Source organism: Peromyscus californicus, unplaced genomic scaffold (genome assembly GCF_007827085.1).
Source record: "Peromyscus californicus insignis strain IS unplaced genomic scaffold, ASM782708v3 Scaffold_3__1_contigs__length_106647218, whole genome shotgun sequence".
Taxonomy (NCBI): domain Eukaryota; kingdom Metazoa; phylum Chordata; class Mammalia; order Rodentia; family Cricetidae; genus Peromyscus; species Peromyscus californicus.
In genome coordinates, this window is record NW_026294551.1 from 96,468,331 (window position 1) to 96,487,587 (window position 19,257).

At 41.2% G+C, this 19,257-nt stretch overlaps 1 protein-coding gene and 1 pseudogene across 4 annotated transcripts in view; one reads left to right on the forward strand and one right to left on the reverse strand.

Annotated features, from left to right (window-relative positions):
• The first annotated feature begins 205 nt into the window (after nt 1-205).
• The window catches only part of Ubn1 (ubinuclein 1), a 33,638-nt gene continuing 14,586 nt past the window's right edge, over nt 206-19,257 (forward strand). For 2 of the 4 annotated variants that reach the window (XM_052759339.1, XM_052759343.1), the window contains exons 1-10: nt 206-320; nt 4,260-4,547; nt 8,485-8,571; nt 9,084-9,179; nt 9,493-9,627; nt 10,109-10,212; nt 11,045-11,483; nt 16,941-17,011; nt 18,850-18,979; nt 19,103-19,221. In XM_052759339.1, the coding sequence (XP_052615299.1) occupies nt 4,299-4,547; nt 8,485-8,571; nt 9,084-9,179; nt 9,493-9,627; nt 10,109-10,212; nt 11,045-11,483; nt 16,941-17,011; nt 18,850-18,979; nt 19,103-19,221 (1,430 nt within the window). In that variant the 5' untranslated portion in view covers nt 206-320; nt 4,260-4,298. Of the gene's footprint in view, nt 321-1,872; nt 1,970-4,259; nt 4,548-8,484; nt 8,572-9,083; nt 9,180-9,492; nt 9,628-10,108; nt 10,213-11,044; nt 11,484-16,940; nt 17,012-18,849; nt 18,980-19,102; nt 19,222-19,257 lie in introns of all 4 variants that reach the window. The other 2 variants (XM_052759341.1, XM_052759342.1) reach the window with 2 other exon arrangements.
• LOC128123510 (uncharacterized) lies at nt 7,112-7,212 on the reverse strand (annotated as a pseudogene).

Genomic DNA, 19,257 nt, shown 5'->3' on the forward strand with positions numbered 1-19,257 from the left:
CGTTCTCGGCGTCGCCTGACTTGTTTTCTTGGACGTGGACTTGGCATATCTCGACTCCCCCCGCCCCCCGGGCTGGCGAGGGAAAGCGGCGGTTTGTAGAGAGGCTCCCTTCCCACGGGCTGGGGGCCCGGCCATGGGCCGCGGCGCGGGCCCTCCGCGTGCCCGCATGCAGCGCTCGGGAGCGGGCCGCTGAGCCGCGCCGCAGCCCGGGGGTCCCGGGCCGGCATGAGGACCGCCACGGGGGGACGTCTGCGGCCCGCGTCGGCTCTGGGGACAACAGTGTGTGCCGCGGTCCAGTCCAGCCTCCCGCGTTAGTCTTTGTAAGTAGTGTGACACTTTGCAAGAAGTTGTGACAGCTGGGAGACAGATGACAGCGTAGTGGGAACTGGTAGCTGCCGAGGGTCAGGGCGGCTGCCCTAACTTCCGCAGACGGGCTTGCAGCTTGACTTTTGTTTTGTGTAAGAAAGTCTCACTCCCAGAACAGACGACTGGGAGTACTGGACTTAACTGAAGGGTGGACTTAACTTCCAGCTGTACTTTTTTGAGTCCGTGCCGGCTTGGAAGGTGTCAAGTTCATGCCCATTTTCCCAAGGCAGTGTTCCCACGTAGAGGCTTTGGGTGTAAATTGCTCTGGCGGCGGTAGGGTGGAGAAGTTTGGTGGGTGCCTTGGATTGATCCCAGCCTATTTTTTCTTAAATTTCCCAGAAGTACCACAGGGACTGCCATTTACACTGTGTTATTTTAAGCACAAACTGATCATTTAAAGTGTATTTAATATTTCATAAAAATTACTTAATAAAGTTCAACAAGTGCTCTTAATTTAGAAGTTAGAATTTTGGAGGAATTAAAGAATATTGTAATGACGTCTTTAAATGTGAATCTTTACAACTAGACCTAGAAGTAATCCCATTAAAGTAAGCAGTAGAGCAAAGGATACATTGTCTAATTCTAGCTAATGAAATAAGAAAACTATCTAGTTCTACCTAATGAAATAAGACAGGAAACAAAAATAAATGTGAAAGAAAAGTTGTCATTTCTGTAGATAATAAAACTGCATTTTGGAATAAAAAGAGAAAAGCCATTAAATAAGAAAAAATTAATGATAAAATTAGCATAGAAGTTTCTTTGTTTCATCAGTAGTCTGTTCAAAAAGTAAAGTGATTAAAAAGAATGTATTTATGAGAAAAAAACATAAACAGTCCCTGGGAATACCAGGAGATACAAAAAAATCCAGTGGCTTTTGCATAATCTTTTTTTGTGTGTGTGTGGTTTTTCAGGACAGGGTTTCTCGGTGTAGCCCTGGCTCTCCTGGAACTTGCTCTGTAGAGCAGGCTGGCCTAGAACTCAGAGATCTGCCTGCCTCTGCTGGAATTAAAGGCATATGCCACCACCTCCCTAGGCACAATTTTTTTTAAAATATTTTTTTTTCTTCCTGTGTGCATTCTAATATTCAACTTATTCAGGTTATTTAAAAACTAGTCTCACAGCCAAGGCTACATGGAGAAACCCTGACTTGAAAAAACAAAAAACTCTAATCTCTAGGTTTGTGTTTTTGTTTTTTGTTTTCCTTTTTGTCGTTTTATTTGGAGACAGAGTTTCATGTAATACAAGCTGGCTTTCACCTCCTTATATAGCCAAGAGTAATTTTAAACTCCTGGTCTTCCTGCCTCCACCTCCACAATGCTGATTACAGGTGTATATTACCATTCCCAATTTAATTCACTGTGGGAATTGAACCCAGGGCCTCCAGTGTACTAGGAAAGCACTCTACTGAGCTACATCTCCAGCCCATTTGTAGCTATTTTTAAGACTTGTAAAAATTCATGTTTTGTTTACAAATTTAAGAATTTATATGTCAAAAAATTACTTGAGGGTCTGCAAGATGGCTCAGCAGATAAGGGTGCCTGCCTCCAAGCCTGAAGACCTACATTCAGTCCCCGGAACCCACATGATGAAAGAACCAACCTCTGTAAGTTTTCACACATGCATACACATGCATACTTGCATGTGAAAGTAAAACTTGGACAAATGTTTGAGACAGCACTAGCTTAAACAGATTAAATTTCCTTAAACAATTAACTCTTTTAAACCAGGTTAATTAGATTCTCTTAAGTGTTTTAAACTACATGTAGTTTTTTTCTTAATTTGCTCAAATACTTCATATTCCTTTTTTCCTCTCTCTTTTTTTTGGGGGTGGGTGGGTGGTTGAGACAGGGTTTCTCTTTGTAGCCCTGGCTGCCCTGGAACTCTGTAGACCAGCCTCAAACTCATGGAGATCTACCTGCCTCTGCCTTCCAAGTGCTGGGATTAAAGGCATGTGCCACCCTGCCCTGCTACTTCATATTTCTAAAGAGGTAAACTTGTAAACTTTATAGTAAGCTCTTTCCAAGACCATAACTCAATTTTTGTTGTTGTTGTTGTTGTTGTTGTTTTTGAGACAGGGTTTCTCTGTGTAGTTTTGGTGCCTGTCCTGGATCTCGCTCTGTAGACCAGCCTGGCCTTGAACTCACAGAGATCTGCCTGGCTCTGCTGGGACTAATGGCGTGCGCCACCACTGCCTGGCTTATTAATTTAATTGTATAAATACAATTCAGGTTCTTTTATGGATTTTAGAATTTAATTACACTTTCTTAAGCATTTGGAATTAAATGCATAAGTTTAACATGACCTTTAATATAATCTGATCGTCTTAAATGTTTCTAATGGCCTAGCCCAAGAACAAAATAGTATGTTGTGAACATCATAAAACTTAACCAAAATCTGACTTGTAAGAGTTAATAGGTGATTTACTTTGTCCTCTAGTCTTGTATCCTTGCTGGCTAAGGCTTGCATACACTGTTGTAGCTAACAGTATTGTTACTGGCTGTGTGGATTTGAGTTGTGCCCTCTGAAAGCCTGAACTGAAATGAGGATACATTTAAAAAAATTTGGCTAAACAGAAAGACTAGGATCTGGTTGCCACTTCCTTCATCCAATTGAGTAACTTGCTGATCCATTTCTTACAGTAAGATTGTGTTTCCTCTCAGTGGGGAGCCTGCAAGCCTTTAACTTTCAGTTCAGGTTTATTTTCACAGCCAGGTGAATTTCTAGCAATGTCTTGAGGCCCTTTGAGGTTTCTTTTTTCCAGTATCCTAGTGCATGTTGTTAAACGTTTTGCACAGGCCAATCTGTTTTACTGCTTATGTCTTTGCAGCCTGGTTAGATGATTTTGTTTTTAACTCTTTTCTATAGTTTTTACTACCTTATCTGGTCTTATATCACCTTTTTATGATGATAATGAAATGAATGAATTTTCAATATATCCCAGAACATCTACATATATATGGAGATAGACAAATCATCCTGAATTAATTCGTATTTACAATTCATCCTACAAAGTATAGTCACATTTTGTAGGGGACTTGCAAAAAGGATTCTAAAATTGATCTGAAATAGGTTAGAAGCCAGTTTTTAAAAAAAATAATCTATTTTTATTTTATGTGAATTGGTGTTTTGCCTGTATGTATGTCTGTGTAAGGTGTCAGATCTTGGAGTTATGGATAGTTGTGAGTTGCTATGTGGATGCTGGGAATTGAACCTGGGTCCACTGGAAGAACAGAGTGCTCTTAACCACTGAACCATCTCTCCAGCCCCCAGTTATTATTATTTTTTTTTAAAAGATGAACTTTTAATTTAGTATACTAAAAGTGTAAGAGTTTTCAAGACAGAGCAGTACTGGTTAAAGAATCTCTCCCGCACTTGATTAAACTTAACATGGCTTTTAGCATGGACTGTGACTATATATGAGGTCTCCTTTGGTCTATGACAAATCAGCAGGGAAAGGAAGATCTTCAGTAATTGTTACTGGGAAAAAACCAGTTAGAGCCTGTTCTTAGACCTTGGAGCATAGTTAGTTCAATTTAGGTTAGAGTTATAGAAGACTGACTGGGTGGCTTCTTTTATATGGTCTGTTTGTAAAGGGCTTTCTCGGCACAAAGGAAATGAGAAGGGTCACATGCCCAAAAAAAAACCAGTTTTGACTACATCAATACACAAGCTTTTGACCTGAATTATGTGACATTGGATGATTTCTAAAATAGGAAAAATTTTATAGTTACAAATATACTTAAATGAGTTAAGACAGTTATAATTTGTCAATGGATTCTTCTTGACAAAGAAATTTTTTTAAATCTGTGTAATTGACAACTATTTTTGTTATTTTGAAAATGTTTATCTTTGTTATTTTGGTTTGACCTGGCCCTTCTTTTCAATGTTAACAGAAATCATGCAGTGACACCTGCTAAGACTTGTTGGTAGCCATGTCGGAGCCCCACAGGGTCCAGTTCACCTCTCTCCCAGGTTCTTTGAATCCTGCATTTTTGAAGAAGTCCAGGAAAGAGGAGGTTGGAGGAACAGAACAGCATCAAGACTGTGAGCCAGCTGCAGCCGCTGTTCGGATTACACTCACCCTCTTTGAACCAGATCACAAACGCTGCCCAGAGTTCTTCTACCCAGAGCTGGTAAAGAGCATCCGAGGGAAGGTGAAAGGCTTTCATCCCGGAGACAAGGTACATTCCAGTAGACCCAGAGTTGCTCTGCAGACCTAACATGAAGATACTACTAATATGTTCACATGGGCCTTTTATATCAGGGAAGTGAGTCCTGGGCTTTCCCAAGATCACAGCTCATCTAGAGCGAGAAGAGAGAATTTTTTTAAGAATCTGTCTCCTGCCAGGTGGCGGAAGAGCCAGGCTGATCTCTGTGAGTTCGAGGCCAGACTGGTCTACAGAACAAGATCCAGGACAGGCACCAAAACTACACAGAGAAACCCTGTCTTGAAAAACCAAAAAAAAAAAAAAAAAAGAATCCGTCTCCTGACTTATGCTAGAGAAAAGTATATGGGACATCCAAGGCTAGTTTGAGTTATGGCTGGTTATATAATTAAAAGAAGCAACACATTTTTTATGTTAATTTAATTAATTTATTTATTTTATTGGTTTTTCAAGACAGGGTTTCTCTGTGTAACTTTGGCTGTCCTGGATCTTGCTCTCTAGACCAGGCTGGCCGCTGCCTCCCAAGTGCTGACATTAAAGGCATGCGCCACCATTACCGGCTCATTAACATTTTTAACAAGTGTGTGTGTGTGTGTGTGTGTGTGTTTATATAGTTTCAGAACAGTGTCTTTGATTGCTTTCTATTGTTGTGACAAATAGAGAGACCAAAAACAATTTGGGGAGGAGGAAAGGATTATTTCAATTTACAGCTTACACTACAGTCTATCATGAAGGGAAGTTAAGGCAAGAACAGAAGCAGGAGCTATGGAAGAATCCTGCTTAGTGGCTTGTTCCTTTTGCCTTGCTTAGTTACCTTTCTTATGTAGTCTAGGGCCACCTGCCCGGGGTTGTCACCACATAGAGTGGGCTATTCCCACATCAATCATTAATCAAGAAAATATCCCCATAGAACTGCGTACAGGTCAATCTGATGGACACATTTTCTCTTTTGAGTCCCTCTTCCAAGATCACTCTAGCTTGTGCCAAGCTGACAAAAAAAAAAAACAAAACAAAACAAAACAAGTAGCACATAGTTTTACTATAAATTCCAGATGACCTTGAATTTAAGATTCTCCTGTGGCAAACTCTAAATGCTGGGATCACATACTTACATCACTATATCCAACTAAAAAATATAAATACAATTTTTAGTTGAGTCACACATACATGAAAAATACATATGATAAAGTTTGTGGATTTTCACAAACTCAGCACAGCCATGTAACCTGTACATGATTCACAAAATGCAACATTTACCAGGATACTAGAAATACTTCTACTTGTCTCAAAGAACACTATCCCCCTTCCTTACAGGCAACTGCTGTCAGTCAAGACCAGTTTTGCATATCTTTGTGTGTTGTATGTATAGAATCATGTATCATGAGTAGGAGCTAGATGAAGAGCATTTTACAAATTTACTGTATATGGTATACTGTGTTAGGCTAGGAGGAGAAGGTAAGTAGGATCACACTTGTAGCATTTTGGTCTCTGGTCGTATTTACTAGAACAGGGATGAGGCCAGCACCTGGTTCACAGTGTCTGAGGGTGGAGTGAGATCATGTTGTTAAAGTCTCAGGCATAGTGTCTCAGTGCCAAGTACTCACTTACCTGACTCATTTTAGGGGTGTTTGGAGGAAGCATGTCTAGTTAGAAACATTCCTCGCTTTTCTTAAGTAAAAATGTATAGGGTTATGTTTTGTTTTGTTTGAGGCAGGGTCTCATGTATTCTAGGCTGGCTTCTTAACTTACCATGTAGCAAGATGCTCTTGAATTCCTAAACCTTCTTCCTCCACCTTCTAGGTGCTGAGATATGCCACCACACCTGACCAAAAATATGTTTATTATTTTTAAAGTTATAAGTGTTTTTCCTACATGTATATAGGTATACTGCATGTGTACCTGTTACCCGCAGAAACTAGAAGAAAGTGTGAGATCCCCTGGAACTGGAGTTACAGATGATAGTGAGCCATCATGTGGGTGCTGGGAATTGAACCCAGGTCCTCTGTAAGAGCGGCCAGCACTCTCAACCACTGAGCCATGTCTCCAGCTCCATTATTTGCTTTTATGTATATAAGTGTTCGGTCTGTGTGTGTCTGTACCCTGTGTGTTGCATGTAGAAGCTACAAGAGGGAGTTGGGTCCTTTGGAACTGGAGTTACAGAGGGTTGTGAGCTGTTATGTGGGTGCTGGGAAGGGGACCCCAGGTGCTCTGCAAACACTCTTAGCTGCTGAGCTGTCTCTCCAGACCAAATGTTTGTTGTCTTGATTGATATCTTAGCCAGAATAAAGTCAGTGCATCTATACCAAGAGTCATTGTATTGTATAAGAGCCAGTAAACAGGATGAGAAAATAATTTAAAATCTGTTCACTGTTACTTTTTCAGTGTAGGGATGGTATCCTCTTCCTTAAGAGAAAGAGACACTAGCAGGAGTAGGTTAACATATTTATCTATGGGCTCAAACTCCAATGCTCTAACTTACCTTGTTTTTCTGTTTTTTATTTTGGCAGCTGGGGTAGAGAAGTTCCATATTACTTTCAGTATTGCAGAAAAATGCATGGAATATACACAGAGAATATACTCCTAATATGGAATGCTTCATAAATTTGTGTGTCATTGCAGCAGGGGCCATGCTAATCTTCGCTGTATCATTCCAATTTTAATATATGTGCTGCTAAAGAACGCATTGTTTTTCACTTTTTTTTTTTGTTTTTTTCGAGACAGGGTTTCTCTGTGTAGTTTTGCGCCTTTCCTGGAACTCGCTCTGTAGACCAGGCTGGCCTCGAACTCACAGAGATCCACCTGCCTCTGCCTCCCGAGTCCTGGGATTAAAGGCATGCACCACCCCTGCCCAGCATGTTTTTAACTTTAAAAAATCTTTTGCTGGGGTGGAGGTGGTAGGGTAGTGGTGGTGGTGGGGGGCGGTTAGTGGCACACACCTTTAGAGCCAGCACTTGGGAGGCAGAGGCAGGCAGATCTCAGAGTTCAAAGCCACCTGGTCTATAGATTGAATTCCAGGGCTACACAGAGAAACTCTGTCTCAAAAAAAAAAAATACAAAAATAATGACAATAACAAAAAAATCCTAAAACTTTTATCTATTTGTTTAATGTATGTGGGTGTTTTGCTTTGCATGTGTGTCCGTGCTATCACAGGCCAGGAAAGGGTCTCAGATCCCCTGAGACTGGAGTTAGACATGACTACGAGCTGCCATGTGGATGCTAGGAGTTGAATCCAGGTCATTTAAAGAGAAGTCAGTGCTCTTAATCTCTGAGCTGTCTCCCCAGGCATCATTTTTAACTTTTTTGAACCTTGACTACTTTAGAAGCTTCATGAAGCCTGTAGACTCTTTAAAATGTTTTCAAGTACCTAAAATAAATGGTTACAAAAAGAAACAACTTTATTGAACACAGTTCTGTAGACATGGAACATCTCTAGTAAAGGCCGTTTGCTCAGTTTGAAGCCCCATTGTTAGGCCATTGTAGATATTTGATCAAGTTTTCTTGAAATTACATACTCTCTCTTTTTCTCTCTTCCTCTCTTTCTTTAACATATGGTTCTTGGGTTGAGCCTAAAGCTTTGATTATGCAAGGGCAATAACATTAAACTAGGCCCTCAGCCCTCTCTTCTTTTAGTTTAAGACAAGCTATCCATGCCTGTCTAGGTTGGCCTTGACCTTACCCTGTAGTCAGGCTGGCTTTGAAATTGTGATCCTTGTGCTGACTCAGCCTTTCTAGTAGCTAGGATTACAATGAACTGATAGACTTGCTGAAATTCTGTTTTTTAAACAATACAACATAGTGTGATGGCAGCATGTATTCCATCTTGCTCTTTCTGAATAATAGTTTTTATTGCACAGTTTATAAGTGTTGGGTAGTCATTGAAGGTTTTTTAACCAGGACTATGGCTTTTTGTGTGTGTATGATTTATTTTTTTGTGAAATGATCTCTTTCCAGAAAAAAGATGTCTTGGATCCATTCAACGATGAAGAAAAAGAAAGGCATAAGGTGGAAGCCCTTGCGCGGAAATTTGAAGAAAAATATGTAAGATTTCTGTGCTGGGCAAGACAATAACCTCATTAGTGAGAATAGTCTCCAGGCATTTTCATGTTCATTTAGTGGATTATCATATAGTCAGAAATGATCTGGAAATTGATGTAGCACTCAGAGGAAATAGAATACAGCTATTAAACAAATGCATTAAGGTTCAGAACTCTCAGGTGGCAGGAAAAATGTGTGAGTTAAATGGATAAATAAGGCCTTAGAGGATGTGTTTTGTTACAGAGCAAAAGAATCCATTTATTTCATTCTTCTGTCTTAGGCCATTTATGCAGATATAAATCTGCCCTATTTTCAAAGGTCTTTAGACAAGGGGGTTGGGTGTGTTGGGATATGTGTGTAAGAGAGACAGACAGACAGAGAGGAGAGAGACGGTGTGAGGGGAGTATGTATTTCAGTGCTTTTCAACCTTTAATCACTAGCTGATGAGACTCAAGGCAACATTTAATTCATTATACTTATCAAAAAGCGTGTGACCCCTTGCTTTTAAATTTTAGGGTGGAAAGAAACGTAGGAAAGACCGAATACAGGATTTGATTGATATGGGGTATGGCTATGATGAATCGGATTCTTTCATCGATAACTCTGAGGCGGTGAGTAGTTAATGAATATATGATACTGACAGTGGGGCAGGATTGTGACATCTTAGTGTGTCCTCTTAGCACAAAAACCCTGAACTTGAGAGGAAGGGACTTCCTGGACCCAGGCTTTGGATTTTTCATTGAAAATCACAACCTCTTCTTTCCAAAACACCTAGTAGCTTGCACATTAGTGATTGAGGAGAGAATGTTTTAGCGTGGTGACTGAAGAGTGACAGAAAATTCTAGTTGCATCTCTTAAGATGTGCTTTGTACCTTGAACTATAGAACTAGAAATGGGAGCTGATGATATGTTTCTCCTCTTCAGTATGATGAACTTGTTCCTGCTTCTTTGACCACAAAGTATGGAGGATTTTACATTAACTCGGGAACCTTGCAGTTTAGACAAGCATCAGAATCTGAGGATGACTTCATTAAGGAAAAGAAGAAAAAGTCTCCGAAGGTTAGGATATTCTTCCTTTTGGATTTCAGAAATACTTTTTGATGTGACTGAGATCAGTAGGTGACTCTAGAATATGCAGTCTCTTAAGATGGCTCAGGAGACTGGTAGAACGGTAAGAGTTGTCTCAACATGGTGGGAACATGGGGATACTGGTGAGACCTCAGTCATTTCATCAAGATGCTCCAGCAGGCTCAGCAGCTTCATGTTTCCAGATAGATCTGAGTGGGAAGAGCCATGAGGGTATGGACTAATGAACTATACCCCATTCTTAGTGGCTTCTCTGCTGTGGACTTGGAGAGGACTTTAGTTCTAGGGCTGTCACCCACTGAAAACTGGTCAGCCTTAGATTGAGCATATTTTAGGGTCTGCCTACCACTGCTCATTATTTAAAATGAGAGGGCCCACCTAGAGCCCGTTCCAACTCTGTCTTCAGAACAGCCACCATATTCTCCATTTGAGTGTTTGTGTCTTTAATTCTCAGAAGCGGAAGTTGAAAGAAGGTGGTGAAAAGATAAAGAAGAAGAAAAAAGATGACAGTTATGACAAGGAGAAGAAATCGAAAAAGTCCAAGTTTTCCAAAGCCGGGTGAGAGGCAGCAGCTTTTTGCTAGGATAAAGTCTGTCCCGTGAGGGCACATGAAGGCATGACCCCTGGGAGCTGACTTGCCCTCCCCCTCTTCCCCAGCTTCAAAAGAGGCTCTAGGGCCTGACTCTCCTTTCCCTCTCCTCTGACAGGGCTGTTGTGGGTATAGTCAGCCAGTCTCATCTCTGTGTGTCAGATAGCCTGTGTTCCTGTGTCCATGTCGGCAGCTATTTCTGTCACTATATGATTGCTGATGTTCCTTGTTCTCTTAGAACTCCTCTCTGCCCCAGTTCTTCTGTCTGCCTTTTTCTTACATCTGTGGTTGTGATTCCTCCTTAGTCAGCCCAGCTGCCTTCAAGTTGCTGCTGCTCTTTCTCTGTTTCTCATGCTTTCTTTTCTTGCCCCTCCCATTTTTTGCTAACTTTTATTTCAGCCTGGCTATGATTCTTAAAACCCACTGGGGGCTGGATGGTCCCAGCGGTTAAGAGCACTGGCTGCTCTTCCAAAGGTTCTGAGTTCAATTCCCAGCAACCACATCATGACTCACAACCACCTGTAATGAGATCTGATGCCCTCTTCTGGTCTGCAGGTGTACATGCAGACAGAATACTATATACATAATAAATAAATCTTAAAAAAAATATATTAAAAAAAAACCCACTGGATATTTAGCATTATATGGCACTGTGCTGCTAATATGTATTCACACTCAAGCCTTGGTCCAGCAAGAATGAGTTCTGTATGCCAAGAGAATGGAGGGAGCAGGGATCAAGGCTACTGAAGTTCTCATGGAGAGTCCTGCAACCTGAATAATTAGTTTCCCTCTTGCTTGCAGCTTCACAGCCCTCAATGCCAGTAAGGAGAAAAAGAAGAAGAAGTACTCTGGATCATTAAGTGTTAGAGAGATGCTAAAGAAATTTCAGAAGGAGAAAGAGGCTCAGAAAAGGAGAGAGGAGGAGCATAAGCCTGTAGCTGTGTCATCAGTAGAAGCTCAGGGCCTGAGGGAGTTGGAGGGCACTTCTGACCCCTTGCTCTCACTCTTTGGCTCCACGTCTGACAATGACTTGCTACAAGCTGCCACTGCCATGGACTCCCTGACTGATTTGGACTTGGAGCAGCTGCTCAGTGAGTCTCCAGAAGGAAGCCCTTTCCAAGATATGGATGATGGAAGTGATTCCCTTGGAGTGGGATTGGATCAGGAATTCAGGCAGCCCTCTTCCTTCCCTGAAGGCCTGCCAACCCCCCTGGAGAAGCGCGTTAAGGAGCTGGCTCAGGTATGGGGACACAATATGGCTGGTCTTTCTGGAAGCTCTTTGGGTTGGTTGGCATTAGCTCTGCACCCTGTGAGGCTTGATGCCCAAGAAACCCTTAGTGAGTTGTAAGTGAAGTGAAGTGTAAAGTTCCCAAGTTCTTTTTTTTTCCAGAGACAGGGTCTGTCTCTCTGTGTAACTTTGGAACCTGTCCTGGATCTTGCTCTGTAGATCAGGCTGGCTTCGAACTCACAGAGATCCGCCTGACTCTGCCTCCCGAGTGCTGGGATTAAAGGCGTGCGACACCACCGCCCGGCCAGTTCCCAAGTTCTTATCTCATCCCAAGGAGGAAACAGTGTAAGCTTTGCCCACCAGACTTCATTTTTTCATCTCTTAATTCCTTCACTTCTGGAAATTTTACTTTGGGGAGATTTTGTTTTTCTTGTTATTTTCTGCCTGTTAGTTTCTTTCCCACAACTCACCTTTGCTTTTGTGGTTGACCAGCCCTGATGTTGGTAGCAGGCAGCTGAGGTAGAGTGTCATCTTTGAATTCTTCCAAAGATTTTGAAAATTCACTTGTTTGTAAACACATGTGTAAACACAGCACATGCTTAGCTGCTGCTGGGTTTTACTTGCTCCCTTGTGTTGGATATCATCAAGAGTGTTGAGTTGTACCTGCATGGTGACACATTGGAGCTCAACATTATGAGCACTGTTCCTGTCCCAAACAACAGCAAGCAGTCTTTAGCATGGGATAACTGGATTGCTGTTTGCCTCCAGTGTTTGGATTTGATCCCTAAGTGCTAAGAATGGTCAGTTCAGTAATTTAGCTGTAATCTAACTATGGATCATTAGTTTTGATACCATTGCCTTTGGTTAAAACATTTCCCTCTAGGCACTATGATTTGAACTGTAGCTTCAGGAGCATTTGTGCTCAATAGCTGTACATTTTGAACTAGTGATTCTTATAGCATTTTCAGATTGTGAATAATATTTCATGTTTTAGGACAGTGTAAAACATCTTCATCTAGAAATGTTTCTCTTACTTAGAGAAGATATTTAAACAATATACAAAGCAAACAAAACACCTTATTTACATATATGGTTCCTCCTTGTTAAAGCCTATGTGTAGTACTGGATATAAGCATTCTTCTTGAATAGAATGCTTTAATGAATTGTGCCATATCAGGGACACATAGTATAGCTTAATATGATATTGAAGGGAGAGCAGTTGAATCTGGCATGTTTGAGCATACTGTCTGTTGCTCAGAATTCATGTTTAAAAAATTGTGTTCTTTTCAATACTTTAATTTGTAAGCACATTGTTTTGTAGTCTTTCAAAGTCTTGTTAGCTAAATTAAATAGGACTAAGCGATAGTAGACCATTGTTTATTTTACAAAAAAGTAAAAATAAAATTCTTGGGTGTGCCCTCACTCCCATGGTAGATTGTGATCAGAGTAGTAACCTATTACTTCACTTTTTTGGGGCAAAAGGTTTCATGAGAATGAAGTGCTACAGCCTGAAACAGTGTTGAACTGTGGTACACGAAAGTCTCTCTGGGTAGACCTGCTATTTGGCAAGTTGTCTCTCCTGAATAATGGCTCCTGGGCATTACAGATTTTGCTGCACTTGGAGCCCATCATATGTGTGCATGGATGTCTGGATGCCTGCCTGGTCATTTTTGACAATTTTCTGGGAAAGGTAGTCTTTCCATAGAAAAATGTATTTGGACACAGAGAACATTACATGGAATTCCAAAGCCACATGTAGATATTTGTATCCTTAATAAAGAGTTCTATGCTAGATCTTGAAATGAACCTGGCATTTTAAAAATTAGATTAGACAGCTGGGCATGGTGGCACTCACCTATAATCCCAATAGTTTGGAGGTGGTAGCAGGAGAATGTGTTGTTCAAGGTCATCCTTGGCAACAAAAGAAGTTCAAGATTAGTCTGAGCTGCATGAGACCCTGTCTCAACCCAAAATTAAACTTGGTGTGCATAATTGTTAGTACAAGTTAGTCTTTCTCAATTTATTTTTCACTTCCCTAGTTCCATTTTTCTCTCTTTTTAAAAATAAGATTAGATAGATTTTAGATCTTGACTTTAGATGAGATGCATGTCAATTTCTATTGCTTAAATTTGAAAAGGAATTTTAAAACTTGTGCATAGCCACGATTCCTGACTAGGCTGGCTAAATGGCTCTTTTCTGATCTTGTCTGAGCTCACACTTGTGAGGACTGCATTCAGCCAGCATATTAGCCTAGCCAAATGCTGGCTGGACCTCCATATCAAGGACTTCTGTAGATCATGGTTGTCTCACTGAGTTACTCAGCCTTATCTCAAATTTGCAATCCTGCTTCAGCCTCCAGAGCAACTGGGATTATGGGTGTGTTGCACCAAGCCCAACTTCAGTTGTTCTTTAATTTGGATTTATTTTAAAATGTAATTTACTGTAAAACAAGATCCTCCAAAATATAGCCTATGCAGTTGAAAACGCTTCAGAAAGAAACTTTTAAAAAGGTTATACAGGCAGAAAGCTTTTAAAGTACTGGAGAAATGGCTTAATATCTAAAAATAAATTTGTAGCTTGGTGTGGTTTTGCATGCCCTTATAATTGCCGTTCTCAGAGTAGAGAATGAAGAATCAAGAGTTCAAGGCTAGGAGCTCAGTGGTTAAGAGTGCTAGTTGCATAACCATGAGGATCTGAGTTTTGGATCTTAGTGCTTACATAACAAGCTAAGTATGGTCTGGTATGTTCCTGTAACCTTAGTGCTCTTGGGGTGGGCTGGAACAGAAGGATCAGTGGGGCTTGCTAGCTAAAAGCCTACCCCAAAAGATTGAATTCCAGGTTCAGAGAGAGACCTTACCTCAAAGGAATAAAGCAGAGAGTGTGTTGTTGGGGTTTTTTTGGCTCTTTTGAGGGGCCTGCCACCCAGCTCCCAAATAAATCATACACAGAAGCTTATTCTTAATTATAAAAGCCCGGCCTTAACTTGGCTTGTTTCTTGCCAGCTTCCCTTAACTTACCCATCTACCTTTTGCCTCTGGGCTTTTCCTGTTCTCTTATTTCTGTAAATCTTACTCTGTTGCTGGTTGTGTATCTGGGTGCTGGCTGCTGGTGTCCTCCTCTTTCTGTGGCTCTTTTCTCCTCCTTCCCAGATTTCTCCTATATAGTCTCTCTGCCTGCCAGCTCTGCCTATCCTTTCTCCTGCCTTGCTATTGGCTTTTTAGCTCTTTATTAGACCATCAAGTGTTTAGATAGGCATAGTAACACAGCTTCACAGAGTTAAACAAATGCAACATAAACAAAAGCATCACACCTTAAAATAATATTCTACAACAAGAGTGATTAAGAAGGACACTTGATATGCTCCTCTGGTGTCTCTGTGTGCACACAGATGTGCACACATACTACAAAATATTAACACCACACATACACACACACAGTGCACATAAACAAAGAGTTCAAATTCATCCTTGACTTAATAAAATCCTATTTCAGAAAAGGAAAATTTATTTGTAAACTTAAAACTGTTGATGGGTCTGGTGAACAATATGACATTTGAATATCTGTTTAAGGAATTAGATTGAATTGATTAAGGATACTTCTGGATCTTAGAACTAGTAGTATAAGTTTAAGCAAAAGAATAACTTGGTCTAAATAAACAAATTAAAAAAAAATAATTTGGTTTGTAAGATAGTGAAGTGCTTGCCACACAAGCCTGAGTTTTGATTCTCTAGAGTCCTTGCAGAGTAACCATGGCTCCTAAGAAACAACAGTTAAGGTGGTCTACTAGCCTCTATTTGCACCAGTACAAACACAAGCAGCCACACTAATGAGAACACACAAACTCACACATGTACATAGGATTCAATTTTATTTTCTTCCAATATTAACTGAGGCTGTAGCTCAGTGGTACAGGGCTTGAATAGCATGCATGAAGCCCTGTATTTTATCCCCCATAATGTAAAGTGCAAAGGGAGCAAACCCAACCCAAACATGCAAACAAACAAAAAAATCCAAGTATCAAATTAATAGAAACCCAGTGCCCTAGAAAAGCACCAAGGTAGAATTCTGAATGCTTTAAAAGTATAAGAAATTGCATGTCCTTAGCCATGCATAGTAGCTTATGCCTATAATCCTAGCATCCACAAGAGAGAATGACATTTTTGGAAGAAATTCTAGCTTGGTGCAGATCTTAGCACTTGGGAGGTAGAGGCCTGAGGATCAGGAGTTAAAGGTCATTCTCAGCTTTTGAACCCTGTAAAGGACCTAATGGAGTGGTTAGAGGGGCCAGAGGGCCCCAGAGACTGCAATTAGAGAAAAGCAGAGGAATTGAGATTTGTGTATCTGTTCCACAGAGTCACCTTGTTGTCCCCAGTTTATATGAAGTCGGATTTCAGAAACTGTGTTTTGCTTTAATCTCTCGGGTCAGCATTTCTTTTGTTTAGGTCAGTGATTTCAACCTTCTTTGCTCATTAAAATCACCATGTGTTATTTTGAGAGAGCTGATGTTTGGGTCACTTCTCAAGAACATGCATTCCTCAGCCCCAACTCCCAAGATTGTGGTTATTCGTCTGGGGTAGGGAAAGCTGCCTAGATAACTTCATGTGCAGCCAAGAGTGAGATTCACCAGATTTAGTCTTTGTTCTGGTCACTTCAGCAATCTCTAGGCTTGTTTCCAAGGTGTCATCTTCAGTATCATGTATTTTCAGGAGTCTGGGTGTGAGATATTGTAAGTATATTACAGATTTTCAAAGGATGTCCTTAAGTACTGAAGCTACACAGGAGGCTTCTCTCTGGGTACTAGATATGGCTGGAGTACCCAGTATTTTTATTACTTTGCATAATTTTTTGATACATAAAAGCCTTTATCAGTGGTTTTCAACTTGTGGGTTTCGACCCCTTGGGGGTCACCTAAGACCATCGGAAAGCACAGATACTTATATTTACAAATCATAACAGTAGCAAAATTACAGTTATAAAGTAGCAATGAAATAATTTTATGATTGGGGGTCACCACAACATGAGGAACTGTATTAAAGGGTCACAGCATTAGGAAGATTGAGAACTACTGCTTTAAATCTTGTAGGTTTGCTGAAGATCTTAGTTGCTTTTCTACCATTGACAGTATAGAAATCCCAATTTACAGTGTAGTTGGAAAGAGTCTGGACACAGAAGCTGCATTGCTGGTTGAGTTGGCCTCTGTCCAGATGCTTTATTGGCCTCTGACCAGATGCTTCAAGATTACTCCTTTCTGTTCCATGATTAGTATTGTAGGTCCCAAGACGCTTGCCCACAGGTGCTGCAACAGCTTTGGGATGACCTTAATCTGGGGCTGGGGTATAGTCAAGAACATGGCAGGGAGTGTTGTTTTGGCAGGTGCTCTTGGGGAACAGTGATTCTGTGCCTGCTGGTGAGTGTGAGGGATGCATGGGGAAAGGGCACTAATACTTCTTACTGTCTCCTGTGAGTCAGGCTGCCAGAGCTGCTGAGGGAGAGAGCAAACAGAAGTTCTTCACTCAAGATATTAATGGCATCCTGCTAGAGTGAGTATCTGTTTGTCTCTGTTTTCTTTTTTTTTTCTTTTTTTTTGTTTTTTGGTTTTTTGGTTTTTCGAGACAGGGTTTCTCTGTGTAGCTTTGCGCCTTTCCTGGAACTGACTTGGTAGTCCAGGCTGGCCTCGAACTCACAGAGATCCGCCTGGCTCTGCCTCCCGAGTGCTGGGATTAAAGGCGTGCGCCACCACCGCCCGGCTCTGTTTTCTTATTTAGAATGAAACAGGGACACTAGATCCCTGTCTCCATAAATGATAAGCCTTACTAATCTTCAGCCACAGACATTATTAAAACATTGTAGGGGGTTGGAGAGATGGTTCAGTGGTTAAGAGCGCTGGCTGCTCTTCCAGAGGTCCTGAGTTCCCAGCAACCACATGGTGGCTCACAACCATCTGTAATGAGATCTGGTGCCCTCTTCTGGCCTGCAGGGATACATGCAGGCAGAACACTGTATACACAACAAATAGTAAATAAATCTTTTAAAAAAATTGTAATAGAATTTAAAAAAATTGTAATATATATATTGTCATGGCCTGTTGGAAGAGGTATGAGATGAAAAGAGAGAATCCAGAAGAATGAGTGACAGCCTGATAACCTCAGGTTTGCTCTGCATTGGGGTGTCTCAGCATTCATCCTTATTTTTACTTGTGCTCCCAGTACCTTTCATCCCATTATGCTTTGCTCAGAGCCCCAAACATCTGAGGTACTCTGCTGTGTGAACTGGATTAAAAAGGACAACAACAACAAATTTAAACCAATCTCTATGTCCAGTCTGTATAAGAACAGTTGTCAAGACTTGAGAGTGTTCCCATAAATGGCCTCCACTGAGTAGGATGTGGATGGACCTTTGAGCTCAGGAAGTACAGGGCCTCAAAGAGCACCTGAGGGTCAGGTAAGAGTCCTGCGTTGACAAAGAACCTACTTGAATGTGCCACATACAGAAAGCTCAGACTTTTCCTGTTTGTCCAGCTAGAGAAACTAGAGAGGTCAGGATTTCCCTGATCTCATGATCATGGGTAGAACTAGTAATTGAAAAATCAAAACATGCTGGAGAGGGCTGGAGAGATGGTTTAGGGATAAGAGAATGTGCCATTGCTCTTGTGGAGGACCTTGGTTTGGTTTTTAGCACCCACATGGTGCCTCACAACTGTCCTTAACTCTAGGTTTAGGGGATCCAGTGCTCTCTTCTGGCTTCCATGGGTACCAAGCATGCACGTGATAAACACATATACTTGCAGGCAAAATATCCTGCATTTAAAAAAAAATAAATCTTTAAAATATTTTTGGAAAATATTTTCTGACAGTACCAAGCAATTTATTATTTTCCCTTTTAAAGCTTTTATGTTTTCTTTATTTATGAAATTCAATGTGCATATCTTTTTATTTTGTTTTTTGTTTTTGTTTGTTTGTTTGTTTTTTGAGACAGGGTTTTTCTATGTAGCCCTGGCTGTACTGGAACTTGTTTTGTAGACTAGGCTGGCCTCGAACTCATGGAGATCCACCTGCCTCTGCCTCCTGAGTGCTGAGATTAAAGGTGTGCCACCACCACCTAGCTCTTGGTTTTGTTCTCTTGGCTACCTTTGACTTGGTCTTATTCTTGACCTAAGAGCCTTGACCCCCTTTTCTTAGCCAAGTTCATTAAGCTTGAAAGTTTTTCCTTAGGTTGTTGCTGGAGATTTTGTTGCTGTGGCTCCATGGTTACATTGTGTGATCATCAAGATAGGGTTCAGACACTTCTGGTGCCTAGCTTTCTTCTCCAGTCTGCAACCTAAGGAAGAGGAAACTTGCAGCAAGCTGCAGGCCATTAATGATTGTGTTGTGTTCTTTAGCATAGAGGTGCAAACCCGGGAGCTTACTAGCCAAATCCGTTCTGGGGTGTTTGCTTATCTGGCTTCATTCCTGCCCTGCAGCAAGGATGCTCTGGTCAAGCGTGCTCGGAAACTTCACCTCTACGAACAGGTGGGTGGCAGAGTCTTCATAGGGATCACATATGCTGCACTGTTTCCTTTTGATAGCCCATTATGGGTCCTCAGTGTTAGAGTGGTGCATGAGCCAAACCTGTACTATGTCCTTTCTTTGCAGGGTGGGCGCCTAAAGGAACCACTCCAGAAGCTCAAGGACGCCATTGGTAGAGCCATGCCTGAGCAGGTGGCCAAGTACCAGGATGAATGCCAAGCACACACACAAGCAAAGGTTGCTAAGTAAGTATGCCTCATCTCACTTGGGCATCATTATCT